Below are 15,475 nucleotides of genomic sequence, written 5' to 3'. Positions count from 1 at the left end.
TATTTTAAGGTTTTGAGGTCTAAGCTCCCCTGATAAAATGAGCGTTGTTCTGAGAAAACTGGGCATAATGCATGTGCGTAAAGTGTCGTCCCAGATTAGCCTGTGCAGTTCGCACAGGCTAATTAGGGGCGACACTTTCCACTTTTATGACATTTTTTCGTTTAAATGAAGTCTCTCCTTAGCAAAAACCAATTTAGGCGGAAAGTGTCGTCCCTGATTAGCCTGTGCGGACTGCACAGGCTAATCAGAGATGACACTTTACGCACATGCATTATGCCCAGTTTTCTCAGAACTCGACTCAAATAATTTTTAGATTCTCTGAAATTTGGGACTCCTTTAAATCTTCATTTTTAGAGGAAACCGGAAAACAAAGAGGAAACAAAGGCATTGTATGTTCATAACAGTGTTTTATTAAAGTATAATAAAATAAGTTAAAATAAAAGTAAACATTTAAAATATAATATTAACATGAAACAAAACATACAAATATTGACTTGGATGCAATCTCCGAATCATTTGGCAAATACACTATTCATATAGACGAGTTTGATTTACCGTATATTAAAGTATATAGTTAAATCATATAAATTTTTTGTAAGAACCAAATGAACCTGTCTTCTTACTATTTAAACATATACACAGCCGTTCTTGATCAGATGGATTTACATTTTATTTGTATTTACACAAGCTCACACAATTTCAATGATATATCTATGCTACAAATGTACTCAAATGTTATGATACTGTTCAATGATGAAATAATGAACGCTTACGCACAAAATATGAATAGTAATGTTATGCTACTGCCTAATGACAAAAGATGCACATTTTGCTACATATGTCTTCTTTCTGTAAAAATATAAAAATTGACAAAAAAGGGACAAATACAATATTCAAAAGATTAAGTATTATTGTAACAAAGAAACATTAATTAAAATGCAAATGCAATTAAACAAAAGATATAACATGTGTACATTTCCTTTCTTAATACATTAAATTGTATTTAACTGAACAGCTAATGTGTTCAGGCATGACTTTTGACTTGAACTCTTTTAATCGTATATATCATGATTACTATTGTTCATTGACATTTCAGATTACGTGCTCCAATACAAATTATAAAGATAACTGTATTGTTCACAACCCTATATGGACGATTTTACAAATGTAAACTCATAATAATGCATTCACGTATTAAATTTCAAAAAATGGAAATGTTGAAATCAATCAATCTTACTGCAATTGAGTCTTATTGTGGAACAGAGTGGATGTTTTGTTAAGGAATTTTATGAAAATCTAAGCTGGAGATTCTATTCATTCAACACATACAACACCTCTGGCAAGAGTGACAGACATTAGGTTCCCACACCTATCGGATCTCTTTAAAGGACTGGACAGACATTAGGTTGCCACACGTATTGGATCTCTTTAAAGGACTGGACAGACATTAGGTTCCAACACCTATTGGATTTCTTTAAAGGACTGGACAGACATTAGGTTGCCACACGTATTGGATCTCTTTAAAGGACTGGACAGACATTAGGTTGCCACACGTATTGGATCTCTTTAAAGGACTGGACAGACATTAGGTTCCCACACCTATCGGATCTCTTTAAAGGACTGGACAGACATTAGGTTGCCACACGTATTGGATCTCTTTAAAGGACTGGACAGACATTAGGTTGCCACACGTATTGGATCTCTTTAAAGGACTGGACAGACATTAGGTTGCCACACGTATTGGATCTCTTTAAAGGACTGGACAGACATTAGGTTGCCACACGTATTGGATCTCTTTAAAGGACTGGACAGACATTAGGTTGCCACACCTATTGGATCTCTTTAAAGGACTGGACAGACATTAGGTTGCCACACGTATTGGATCTCTTTAAAGGACTGGACAGACATTAGGTTGCCACACGTATTGGATCTCTTTAAAGGACTGGACAGACATTAGGTTGCCACACGTATTGGATCTCTTTAAAGGACTGGACAGACATTAGGTTCCCACACGTATTGGATCTCTTTAAAGGACTGGACAGACATTAGGTTGCCACACCTATTGGATCTCTTTAAAGGACTGGACAGACATTAGGTTGCCACACGTATTGGATCTCTTTAAAGGACTGGACAGACATTAGGTTCCAACACCTATTGGATCTCTTTAAAGGACTGGACAGACATTAGGTTCCCACACGTATTGGATCTCTTTAAAGGACTGGACAGACATTAGGTTCCAACACCTATTGGATCTCTTTAAAGGACTGGACAGACATTAGGTTGCCACACCTATTGGATCTCTTTAAAGGACTGGACAGACATTAGGTTGCCACACCTATTGGATCTCTTTAAAGGACTGGACAGACATAAGGTTCCAACACCTATTGGATTTCTTTAAAGGACTGGACAGACATTAGGTTGCCACACGTATTGGATCTCTTTAAAGGACTGGACAGACATTAGGTTGCCACACGTATTGGATCTCTTTAAAGGACTGGACAGACATTAGGTTGCCACACGTATTGGATCTCTTTAAAGGACTGGACAGACATTAGGTTGCCACACGTATTGGATCTCTTTAAAGGACTGGACAGACATTAGGTTGCCACACCTATTGGATCTCTTTAAAGGACTGGACAGACATTAGGTTCCAACACCTATTGGATTTCTTTAAAGGACTGGACAGACATTAGGTTGCCACACGTATTGGATCTCTTTAAAGGACTGGACAGACATTAGGTTCCCACACCTATCGGATCTCTTTAAAGGACTGGACAGACATTAGGTTGCCACACGTATTGGATCTCTTTAAAGGACTGGACAGACATTAGGTTGCCACACGTATTGGATCTCTTTAAAGGACTGGACAGACATTAGGTTGCCACACGTATTGGATCTCTTTAAAGGACTGGACAGACATTAGGTTGCCACACCTATTGGATCTCTTTAAAGGACTGGACAGACATTAGGTTCCAACACCTATTGGATCTCTTTAAAGGACTGGACAGACATTAGGTTCCAACACCTATTGGATTTCTTTAAAGGACTGGACAGACATTAGGTTGCCACACCTATTGGATCTCTTTAAAGGACTGGACAGACATTAGGTTCCCACACGTATTGGATCTCTTTAAAGGACTGGACAGACATTAGGTTCCCACACGTATTGGATCTCTTTAAAGGACTGGACAGACATTAGGTTGCCACACGTATTGGATCTCTTTAAAGGACTGGACAGACATTAGGTTGCCACACCTATTGGATCTCTTTAAAGGACTGGACAGACATTAGGTTCCAACACCTATTGGATTTCTTTAAAGGACTGGACAGACATTAGGTTGCCACACGTATTGGATCTCTTTAAAGGACTGGACAGACATTAGGTTGCCACACCTATTGGATCTCTTTAAAGGACTGGACAGACATTAGGTTCCCACACCTATCGGATCTCTTTAAAGGACTGGACAGACATTAGGTTGCCACACGTATTGGATCTCTTTAAAGGACTGGACAGACATTAGGTTGCCACACGTATTGGATCTCTTTAAAGGACTGGACAGACATTAGGTTGCCACACGTATTGGATCTCTTTAAAGGACTGGAAGGATTAAATATGACCTAAGCTCTGAAAAATGGGTCTTAATACATGAGCCCAGATCAGCCTGTGCAGCGTCTACTTAACACTTAGCTCACATGCATTAAGCCTCCTTTTTCGTAGCGTAACACACAATACAAGACACAATACAAGTACATTTAATGAGTCTCATGCGAATGGTTTTCAAGTTATACTTCAAAATCTTACATTTTTATACTGTTTGAAATTTGCAAGCAGTTAAACCTATATACTACCATTATTTCCATAACAGTGTCTAAATTCAGATAAAAAATATCCTGTCTTATTCATACTACTACAAGACATTTCTGTATACAAAGTAAGATGTGGCACAGAATGTTAGACCAAATATTGAGTATGTAAGACTAATAGAGACGCGTTCTGAGAAAACGGTACTTAATGAATGTGCTTTAAGTGTCGTCCAAGATTAGCCTGTGCAGTCCGCACAGGCTAATCACGGACAACATTTCCGCTTTTATGACATTTTTTGTTTAAATAAAGTCTCTTCTTAGCAAAAATCCAAATAAGGCTGAAAGTGTCATCCCTGATTAGCCTGTGTAAACTGCACAGGCTAATCTGGGACCACACTTTATGCACCTACATTATGCCCAGTTTTCTCAGAACGCCACTCGATATTGCCAAGTGTTCAGAACTTCTGGTTGTTGGGGTCCCCCACAGTCTTCTCTCCAGTCGGGCCCTCCACTATGACATTGTTCAGCAAGGCCATGTTCTTCTTGTAGCTTTGTACCTCCTCCTCCTCCTTCTCCTCCTAGAAAAGTCAGTTTATAACCCTGTACAGTATCTAAGTTACTGTTCTCTTATTTTGTTAATTATTGCAAACCTTATTTAATAAGAATTTGAATGAATAAATCAACCATTAAAGATGGACTATAAATAGTAATAATAAAACTAAACAAACTGTGGGGACAGCAATACTTTCAAATAACTTTTTTTTCCAAGTATAGACTGGGGGACATAAAAATGCTTGTGCATAAAGTGTCATCCCAGATTAGCCTAATAGATGCAGAGTTCACAGGCTATTATTGTAAGACACTTCATGCAATACGTTAAGACCCATAGTGAGGCTCACTTAAAAAAAAATGGAATACCTCAGCTTTCAGTCTGTAGAACTCATCAATGGCAGACTGGTATTTAGGGGAGGTAATTCCAAAGAACCATGCCAGCTTCTCACCACATGTATCTGCAGCTAGAAAGTGGAATGAGAGAAAAATATCTTGTTAGCTGAATAGAAAGTAATTTTATCCATTGATTAATTCCAAGTTAAACCAGCTTAAATATATTGGTCTGTGAATAAGAAATGCTAACCTGCCACTTTATGTCAAATTAATTGTTCTGCATTGCCAATTAAATCTGTGCTGAACAAATAACATCAAATTTATGTTACATGCAACAGTACAGGACATATACCTTGCCAGAAATAAAATATCTAAATGATCTTTATAAAAGACCTCTATCAGGTTAGTTACATGTTGCAAGGATGGTGAAAGGTGATCAGGGTTGCCACCAACCTGATAGAATAAAATTCCCTGACTTTTCACTGACTTTTCCCTGACCAAATCTTGGTCTCCACTGACTAATTTCGTGACATATTCAGCCTCCTCCTCCACAAATAACAAAGCAGTACTACTTGTACACTAAACTATGCATGATACAAGGCTATAAAGTAAATACCACAAAACCAAAGATAAAAAGGTTATGCATGTACAACAACCACATAATAATTATGATTAGAGCTTGTTTTCCCATGTTTCCTAGCGTAAAGGAAACACCGCCACATATAAGACAGTGTGCTTTGTTTTCATTTTTAGAGTTTTTGCCAACCCAAGATGAAAACTCCGGGTCTTTAAATAAATCATTAAATAATGTCTGTTTACTCATGCTGATAATATGTCTATCTAAAATGTATGTGTACATTGTATTAAATCTGAAATTAGAAGAGAAAATCCATTTGTGATCTGTGAATATTGTAGGTTAATACATGAAAATCATGCAGTTAGGAGCAGCAGCAGGTCTTCTTGATAACTGAAATAAATAACCAAAGTTAGTATAGCTCTTTAATGCTGTCATCTCTAATGATCCTGCAAAGCATAAAAAATAGAATTAATCAGCTCTGGGGGCAAGGGTTGCAAAGCCTTTCAGCCTTCAAGGATACAAAAAAATAATCAAAGATAAAAAAATAGATAAATTAACATTTTTGAACATGCTTTACACATGGTTATGTTTTATGTACATAGAAATAGTCAACACATTTCAAATAAAAAATATACTGTTGAATCTGCTAAAACAAATGATACCTGAAGACTGCAATAGCCACTAAATAACTTATGCATCGACCCAACATTTTATTTTTCCCTGACTTTTCACTGACTTTTCTGAAATTTCAATTCTCACTGACCATTTTTTAAATTCGCTAACTTTTCACTGACCTTGAAAAAAATCAAATTTCCCTGACTTTTCAAGTTAAGTGGCAACCCTGGTGATATGTGAGACTTGTTCTGAGAAAACTGGGCTTAATGCGTGTGCATAAAGTGTCATCCCAGATTAGCCTGTGCAGTCTGCACAGGCCAATCAGGGACGAAACTTTCAGCCTTAATTGGATTTTTGCTTATTGGACACTTTCCCCATTAACATGATTTTTTCGGTAATGAGGAACTTCCTTGAAACTATAAATACCATAAAAGCGGAAAGTGTCGTCCCTGATTAGCCTGTGCGGATTGCACAGGCTAATCTGGGATGACACTTTACGCACATGCATTAAGTCCCTTTTTCTCAGAACGCAACACATATCATAACTTGCTGCTTACTGCTAATACATGCTCATTTACCGGACTCATCCATTTCATTTAACTGTACCACCAACAACAAACAGAATAATTAGTACAAAACCATTACCCCCTAGTGTCTTCACAGCTGCAGTAGATGCATAATGCCACATCCATGGTACCCAGGATAGTGTTTTCTGCCAAAGAGACAAAGACTTAAGAGACACGTACAGTGATAAGTAAGAGATACAATACAATAACTATTAAATGAATATTGTTTCGAGAATAAAAAAAAAATGTTTACAGGCAGATCATTCCAGTGGGCACTGAAAAACACCCATCCAAACACTGTGAAACTACAAATAGATCCCCCCATGAAACATATTTAGACACAAACACATTTGCCATTCCACAATGGATGGTAAGCAAAGGAAAAGGCATCTTACGCACATGCATTAAGCCACGGGTTCCCAGAAAATTGCACAATTATGTTCTCCTGACTTTATCAATTCAACCCTTTCCCACTCAGAGGCAAAGTGAAAAATGGCTATGTGCAAACAGCATAAAACCAGAACAGCCTGCGAGTAACTCGCAGTCTGTTCAACTTCAAGTTTTATGCTGTTTGCTGCTCATCAGTATCTAAGGGTTGGAGATGAAGTCGATAAAACTTGAATCTAGTAAGAAAAGTCTTTAACTAAATTTAACATGGAAAAACAAATGCGTAACAAGGGCTGTTTGTAAAACATGCATGCCCCCCTATATGGGCTATAAGTTGTAGTAGCAGCCATTGTGTGAATACGTTTTTTGTCACTGAATACGTTTTTTGTCACTGTGAATGGTGGTGGTGGTGGTGGTGGTGATGGTGGTGGTGGTGGTGGTAGCAGAAAAAATAGTAGTAGTAGTAGTAGTAGTAGTAGTAGTAGTAGTAGTAGTAGTAGTAGTAGTAGTAGTAGAAGTAGTAGTAGTAGTAGTAGTAGTAGTAGTAGTAGTAGTAGTAGTAGTAGTAGTAGTAGTAGAGTAGTAGTAGAAGTAGTAGTAGTTGTAGTAGTAGTAGTAGAAGTTGTAGTAGTAGTAGTAGTAGTAGTAGTAGTAGTAGTAGTAGTAGTAGTAGTAGTAGTAGTAGTAGTAGCAGTAGTAGTAGTAGTAATAGAGTAGTAGTAGTAGTAGTAGGTGGTGGTGGTGGTAGCAAAAGAAATAGTAGTAGTAGTAGTAGTAGTAGTAGTAGTAGTAGTAGTAGTAGTAGTAGTAGTAGTAGAAGTAGTAGTAGAAGTAGTAGTAGTAGTAGTAGTAGTAGAAGTAGTAGTAGAAGTAGTAGTAGTAGTAGTAGTAGTAGTAGTAGTAGTAGTAGTAGTAGAGCAGTAGTAGAAGTAGTAGTAGTAGTAGTAGTAGTAGTAGTAGTAGTAGTAGTAGTAGTAGTAGTAGTAGTAGTAGTAGTAGTAGAGTAGTAGTAGTAGTAGTAGTAGTAGTAGTAGTAGTAGTAGTAGTAGTAGTAGTAGTAGTAGCAGTAGAAGTAGTAGTAGTAGTAGTAGTAGTAGTAGTAGTAGTAGTAGTAGTAGTAGTAGTAGTAGTAGAAGTAGTAGTAGTAGTAGTAGTAGTAGTAGTAGCAGCAGCAGCAGCAGCAGCAGCAGCAGTAGTAGCAGTAGTAGTAGTAGTAGAAGTAGTAGTAGTAGTAGTAGTAGTAGTAGTATGCATTACAAAAATGCAGTTAGCCTTACATTTGGTAAAATTTAAATATATTACAAGGGAGGCAAATCTGTAACAATAAATTTAAACTTATTGCATTTGTTTCCCCTGTAGTGTATTACCTCCCCTGTCCTGCTTATATTTATATTAATCAACACAATTAAACATAAACACAATATTTAATATACAAAATATACCAAAAATCTCATATTCTGATAATATTTTTACTGATCCACTGTATTTTACTAAAAGGATGATGTTTCATTGGACTGATACTTATAGATTTAGGATTACAGACCAGTTGCTTCAGTAATATTGTTCAGAGTGTGCCCTGTTGGCCGCGTATGCATTATAAAATTATCATTCAAAAAACCATTTTACTATTTCGAGTCACCGTGACCTTGACCTTTGACCTAGTGACCTCAAAATCAATAGGGGTCATCTGCTAGTCAATGATCAATGTACCTATGAAGTTTCATGATCCTAGGCACAAGCGTTCTTGAGTTATCGTCTGACAACCACCTGGTGGACGGACAGACCGACCGACATGAGCAAAGCAATATACCCCCTCTTCTTCGAAGGGGGGCATAAAAATACGTATCTAAGTGGTAAAGGGTTAACATGGGGAGGTGAACATTTTACCGGGTTGATCGGTGGCGGTGGCGCAGGTTGATCCTCTTCCTCGTCTGTGGAGTACTCCTCCAGTACTCCATCACTGAAGTGGACAAGTCGACGTGGCTCCTTCTTCTTCTTGGAGGTCACATGCTCACCTTCTAACACCACATCTGTGAACTCAACAGGCTGAAAAATAAAACAACAGTGTACAAATTAAGGATTAATCATGGCGTATGAAATATTGAGTTGTGTTTTCATCTTCTAACACCACATCTGTAAACTCAGTATACCATGTAATGGGCTGACATACACAGACATGAGACCCATTTACAAAATATACACAGTAGTGGTCTGACAAATTAAGCGTAAACCCTTACCATTCAGGTACGTATTCTGACCTGTGTGTTTATGTAGTCCCTTAGAAAATTAAATTAAAGAACTTCTTTAATAGATTCAAGTTTTAAAGGCCTTATTTCTAACACAAAGATACTGATGGACAACCAACAGTATAAAACCAGTTTTTATGCTGGCTACATAAAGCATGTTTCAATATGCTTCTGAGAGGGAAAAGGTTAAAAATTAGGCCTGGCATTTATAGACTTTTTGGTAAACAGTTTATGAATTATTCAAAAGTCATAGCCGTGCTATCTGACATTATGGTGGATGGTTCTGTGTGCGATATAAACTCTGGGAGTATCCTCAAGATCTCCCTAACAGACACCAAGTGGGATTCTGCGGAAATTCAGACAATATTGCTGTGAAAGTTCAGACATTGACCCCAATTGTTAATATTTTGCTATATATTGAAGATACCCACATTATCATGGTGATGTAATTTGAAAATCTCACTTTTCCTTGAATTTAATCATTGACTATATAGTATATTTTATTGATAATTTACATGTTTTTCCAATGATGTTTATTTAGATAAAAACAGGAATTTTCTTTAACAATTGGGTGTTTCACATTTGGGAGACGGGTCAGGTTTGGGGCCCCTCAGATTGAGGATTTTTAAATGAAAGTCAAGTATGTTCATGTTTATAAGCTTGATTACATGTTTTACTTCTACTTTGTTATAAAACTTTCTTAAAACACTTTGCAACAAATTCACAACTTATTTAAACTTGGAATTCATCATACAAAAACAATTAGAGGCAATAACTCTTATATAAGAAAGTGAAAGGGTATGGTTCTTGTGCGCTGCACTTCTCCTGATTGATGTCTTTACACCCATGAAGTTTCATTTGATATCTTATAATAGCTTCTGAGATATAGCACTGTAAAGTTTGTGACAGAAGGACAAACTGACAGCCAGATAGACAAACTGACGGACAGATTGACGGACATAGCCAATTCTATATCCCTTCCACCTTTGGTGGCCGATAAAAAACGTTTAGTTCTCAGGAAGAAATAGTTGATGGAATGCAAAAGGGATATATAATGTTTGTTGAATGTATGACACCAAAAAAGTATTTCCAAAATTGTTGCTGGTATTATTATTGTATTGCATGCTTAATAAAAAAGAAGCAAAGCGTTGAATTGATATCCCAAAGTAAATTTTGTTTATAGATGTTTGCAAATCAATTGATAAACAGTATAAGACAAAACAAGGGCTGTTCGTAAAACATGCATGCCCCCCATATGGACTGTCATTGGTAGTGGCAGCCATTGTGTGAATACGTTTTTTGTCACTGTGACCTTGACATTTGACCTAGTGACCTGAAAATCAATAGGGGTCATCTGCCAGTCATGATCAATGTACCTATAAAGTTTCATGATCATAGGCGTAAGGCGTAAGCATTCTTGAGTTATCATCCCAAAACCATTTTACTATTTCAAGTCACTGTAACCTTGACCTTTGACCTTGTGACCTGAAAATCAATAGGGGTCATCTGCCAGTCGTTATCAATGTACCTATGAAGCTTCATGATCCTAGGCGTAAGCATTCTTGAGTTATCATCCGGAAACCATTTTACTGTTTCCAGTCGCTGTGACCTTGACCTTTGACCTAGTGACCTGAAAATCAATAGGGGTCATCTGCCAGTCATGAAGTTTCATGATCCTAGGCGTAAGCATTCTTGAGTTATCATCCAGAAACCATTTTACTGTGTCGAGTCAACGTGACCTTGTCATTTGACCTAGTGACCTGAAAATCAATAGGGGTCATCTGCCAGTCATGATCAATGTACCAATGAAGTTTCATGATACTAGGCTTAAGCATTCTTGAGTTATCATCAGGAAACCGTTTTACTTTTTCGAGTCACTGTGACATTGACCTTTGACCTAGTACCTGAAAATCAATAGGGGTCATCTGCGAGTCATGATCAATGTACCTATGAAGTTTCATGATCCTAGGCATAAGAGATCTTGAGTTATCCTCCGGAAACCATTCGGTGGACGGACCGACAGACTGATCGACGATGGACGGACCGACCGACCCACATGTGCAAAACAATATACCCCCTCTTTTTTGAAGGGGGGCATAAAAATAAATAATTTAGTGTAAGTTAATTGTGTTTTTGCATTGAAATTCTCCTTGTTGATAACTATACACCCAGCAAGTTTCATGTTAAAATTGTGTAGCGTATCTGAGATATAGGCCTTAAAAGTTATATTCTCTTACTTTAGAAAGTGTAGGGTTATGGTTCTTGTGCAAGGTACATCTCCTGATTGATATCTATACACCCAAAAAGTTTCATGTTGATATCTTAAATATTTTTTTACATATAGCCCTAAAAAATTGTGACAGACTGAGGGAGATAATAATGAATTGTTATGTGTGTGGAAATTGACATTTCTTTGGCTCCCAAAACGTTATCGCCATTTTTTTTGACATAAAAGTGTTATATGTCTGCATATCACCCAATTAATATTTTGAATAACAATCATTTTATAAACTGATAACATAAATGTTATTATGGAAACTCAATATATGTAATATGTGTGTTTATTTCCAGCAGAACTCTTTCCCCACTCAGAAGCAAAGTGAAAATGCTATGTGCAAACAGCTTAAAACCAGAACAGTCTGGGAGTTTCTCACAGTCTGTTCAGGTTTTATGCTGTTTGCTGCTCATTAGTATCTAAGCGTTGGAAATGTACACATGCGTCAAATACGTATCTAAGTAGTAAAGGGTTTAATTGTTGTCCATGCTAAGACCTTTCTTACTAGATTCAAGTTTGAAAGGCTTCTTTCCAACCCTTCGATACTGATAAGCAGCAAACAGCATTGTACATGCACTTGAACAGACTGCGAGTTACTCACAGGCTTTTTTTTCTTTTTCTGATTGCAAAAGCCATTTCCACTTTGCTTCTGATGGGGAAAGGGTTAAAGTCATTTGCAGTACAAACAAGGTCAAGATCTGGATTTTGGGGTGTTTGTCCCAGTGTACCGACAGGACACAATTTGTCCAGACATTTGTAAAAAAAACGCCATATGTTCTATAAGATACACAAAAATCGCTATTCAAGCTCTGTCTGGCTTATATAAACAATTGCTTATCCTTTTATTGCCCCCCTATTAACAAACCATTTCTACAACTCGAGTGCACCAGTGATGTTTTTGACACCTATCAGTGATCTATCTGTAAATTATTGATTATATTAGGCATTCACACCATGGTCTATTGTGGATTGTTTACACATAATTGTCATATTGGTCAAATTTTGGTTTTGAAAATAAAAATCACAATTCAGGGGATTTTTAAAGCCTTTTCGGAAAAAGGAGTCTTTTTTTTAAATGATAAAATGGAAAATTTTGGGGGAATTGTTTATCGACTAAAAAGACCAAATTGGGATTTTTTGTATCAACAAATTGACACACCAGGTCTTTTACCTGGCCATTTTGGGAAAAATAATCGTATTAATTATAGTATTATACTTTGCGAGATGTTTATAAAATAACATTCAGATACAGTGCTCCAGCCAGCTTTTCAAAATAGAGGGGAGCTTCCCCCAAAAGGGCACATTTCACGCGTAATTTTGGAAAATAGGGCATTTTGGTTATAAAAATACTTAAGTATATACTTTGGTTATACTATATACTTATGAATTGTAAACATTAGTGCATTGGATGATTTCACCAATTGTATGCTGTTCCTCATTTTGTGAAATGAAATTATAATAAATATTTTACTATCTACATTGGCGCTAAGGAAAACAACTTAGTAGCCAATTTCATAACAGACTTGGGCTAGCATTCGACTACACGCATTAGAGATATGTAGATATCATATTTCTTTCCGATGTGTGTGTGTCGGGGGGGGGGGGAATTTTGATGTTTTTTTATCACCTAACATCATTGAACTGCATGTTAATCTTTCAGGTTCCAGTTTCAGCATCAGTGGCCTTGTAGAAGAAACGAAGAAAACATGAAATAAATTCAGGGGTTTCACTGGGTCAAAAAAACGTTGTGACAGTCACCACTTAAATTCGTTGCTATTAATAACTTTGAACCAATGTTTGTCCACAATAAATGAATAATATTAATTCAAACAAAAATCTATATTGACAAATTTAAAGTCTAAACAATGATCAATGTCACCATGAAGTAGCATCCAGTCTGGAGAATAAAATGAAACATTGTTATTGTTACTAATAGGATATATTTATTTTACAACACGTTATTTCAACTAATGTCAACAACGTTGAAAGTTTTGTTAGGTCGCGAAATTATATGATAATATCAAAATTACATTTTACTTGCAGAGGGATAAATCCTCCTTCCAAACAAGCTCTTTATTTGTTGAAATAACAACTGTCTGCCCCTAATCATGTTAAAATGCATCATGATTGAGGACAGACAGTATTTTAAAGTTAAGAAATAAAATCCAAACACAAATAATATGTTTTTCCATGTCGTAATTTCGGACTAAAAATAAACCGCATATTCGCATTAAAAAGATTATTAATTTTCAAATTTTAGTAGGTATTTTGAATTAAAAATCACTATTTTTGCAAACAAAAAATCATAGCCAAAGACTTCAGAAGTTTAAAAAAATTCAATAGTGCTGAGTTTGATTTCATTTGAGTGTGATTGTGCCTAACCAAGCGTGACCTCAGAGATAATCTCTCACAGCATGTTACTATCGTCTGCAACAAAAGGCTAATTAGTGATCTGATAACAAACCATGCCCTTGGTGCTTGTTTGTTCACAATGTGTTGACTTAACACGCCCCAGGCAGTCATGTACCGGTAACTTAAGGGTGTTATCTGTGTATTCATGTTGATGTTTCTGGCGATTTATACAGTCTGAAAACAGGAATTCACTGTAGAGACCAAAAGGGCAATTGACAGAAAAATAGAGGGGCGCTTTTTAAGGGGGCAAATTTTAGAGGGGCGCAGCGCCCCTCTATTTATTGCTAGCTGGAGCACTGCAGATATAAAAATCATAAAACACTTCTTTCTAAAATACATTTTTTTTGAGGAATTGGATATTTTTTTTACAATTTGGGAATCGGATCTGGTCAGTTTGCTTGAGGATTGGGTCCTAAAAGTGACTAGAAACCGATTCTTGTTACCCTAGGAATACTTCAACATCTTCAAACCGATTCATGTCACCCTGACTTCAAGCCGATCGGGTGACTAGAATCAGCTTAGAGTCACCCAGGGGTGACATGAATTGACTTCAAGCCATTTTAGGTGGACAAAGACTCAATGATCGACTTGAAATGGCTTGAAGTCACCCGGGGTGACTTCAAGCAGACCAGGTGACTAGAATCGGCTTGAAGTCACCCCAGGGTGACATGAATCGGCTTCTAGTCACCCCAGGGTGACTTCAAGCCATTTCAGGTCGACAATGACCCAATGAGCCTTAGTTAATATAGTACCGAAACACTTAAATTCTCAATGTTAAAGCTTTTTTAGCAAAACAACCACAACACTAATTTTCCCAACATGGTGAAAAAACAACATTGGAACTTGTCATGTTTCAAGCTGTTTTTAGATTGTTACAGCCGAGACACAACATTTTGATATCATTTAGTCCTCATGTGTTTGAACTATACAGTATATTTGAACGTTTAGCGAATAATTCTCGTCAAATAAGTGACATAGAGAATGACATAAGTCATTCGAACGTCCGGATACAAATGTAATGAACTTATTTCGAAATAATTCGATTAAATTGTTAGTAAACGTCAACAACATAAGCAATATTAACCAATGTTATGTAAATCTTTCAGCTGTTTTGCTATCCCACAAACCTGTGGCGAATATCCTAGATTTTCAGTCATTCTTTTAATTAAGTTATTTTGACAACTAGACAGTCGGATGTTTTGTTTTCTTTGTTGTTGTTGTTGTTTGGATACGGTTAAACTGCACCAATATTTTTTCGCCGGCTAACGGACACTAATAAGTGTCCGCTTTATCGCCTTAAAAACATATATGTGTGAAGTAAATAAAATAACCCCATGTTTGTTACATGAGTGGAAATGATCAAACATCCAAAATAACTGATACGTTGGCCTTTATCCTGACAGATCTAAAATGTACTCACGACACGCTTACACATTATTACGTTTTGCAAATGCTTACAGACATGCGAACGCAATTATCAAGTGTTCAGATTCAATTTTTAAAGATTGAATTTGGTCGCTATTATTAAAGTGATCGTGGTTATTACTTTTTTTTCTTTAAACACGTGTTACTGATGACGAATGCTTGTAAAAAACGCATGTATTTACGAAATCATATACAAAGCCGGTAAAAACCCAAACACAATGCGCTGTAGACGTAAAAAAAAACAACGGCTTTTGCAAAAGTAAAGTATCTGAAAAGCGAACAT

The 15,475-nt window shown here is 36.7% G+C and overlaps 1 protein-coding gene and 1 long non-coding RNA gene across 65 annotated transcripts; one reads left to right on the top strand and one right to left on the bottom strand.

The window, feature by feature from the left end:
• Positions 1 to 387: 387 nt before the first annotated feature.
• On the bottom strand, positions 388 to 15,005 carry LOC127873171 (protein FAM177A1-like). Of its 50 annotated transcripts, none has more exons than XM_052416867.1 (9): positions 14,895 to 15,005; positions 8,722 to 8,880; positions 6,527 to 6,593; positions 4,723 to 4,820; positions 3,164 to 4,382; positions 3,026 to 3,071; positions 2,842 to 2,933; positions 2,474 to 2,611; positions 388 to 1,829 (listed from the first exon to the last, which is right to left on the bottom strand). In XM_052416867.1, the coding sequence occupies exons 1-5, from the start codon at positions 14,922 to 14,924 to the stop codon at positions 4,260 to 4,262; spliced, it is 477 nt and encodes a 158-aa protein (XP_052272827.1). In that variant the 5' UTR covers positions 14,925 to 15,005; the 3' UTR covers positions 388 to 1,829; positions 2,474 to 2,611; positions 2,842 to 2,933; positions 3,026 to 3,071; positions 3,164 to 4,259. The 50 variants fall into 50 exon arrangements, with proteins under 50 accessions (XP_052272827.1, XP_052272815.1, XP_052272795.1 ...); XM_052416855.1 differs by having other exon boundaries at positions 2,474 to 3,071; positions 3,164 to 3,255; positions 3,302 to 3,393; positions 3,440 to 4,382; XM_052416835.1 differs by having other exon boundaries at positions 2,474 to 2,979.
• Positions 1,267 to 3,682, top strand: LOC127873175 (uncharacterized). Of its 15 annotated transcripts, XR_008046035.1 has the most exons (10): positions 1,267 to 1,405; positions 1,590 to 1,681; positions 1,820 to 1,911; positions 2,050 to 2,095; positions 2,234 to 2,325; positions 2,740 to 2,785; positions 2,924 to 2,969; positions 3,062 to 3,107; positions 3,200 to 3,291; positions 3,384 to 3,492. It is a non-coding gene; the product is annotated as an uncharacterized LOC127873175 (long non-coding RNA). The 15 variants fall into 15 exon arrangements; XR_008046036.1 differs by lacking the exons at positions 1,590 to 1,681; positions 2,050 to 2,095 and adding an exon at positions 3,568 to 3,682 and having other exon boundaries at positions 1,308 to 1,451; positions 1,728 to 1,865; positions 3,338 to 3,429; XR_008046032.1 differs by lacking the exons at positions 1,590 to 1,681; positions 2,050 to 2,095 and adding an exon at positions 2,602 to 2,647 and having other exon boundaries at positions 1,308 to 1,451; positions 1,728 to 1,865; positions 2,234 to 2,371.
• Positions 15,006 to 15,475: the final 470 nt, after the last annotated feature.

This window comes from Dreissena polymorpha, chromosome 3, assembly GCF_020536995.1.
Source record: "Dreissena polymorpha isolate Duluth1 chromosome 3, UMN_Dpol_1.0, whole genome shotgun sequence".
Classification (NCBI taxonomy): domain Eukaryota; kingdom Metazoa; phylum Mollusca; class Bivalvia; order Myida; family Dreissenidae; genus Dreissena; species Dreissena polymorpha.
Note: the sequence above shows the minus strand (reverse complement) of the source record. Positions and strands in the feature narration are given on the sequence as shown.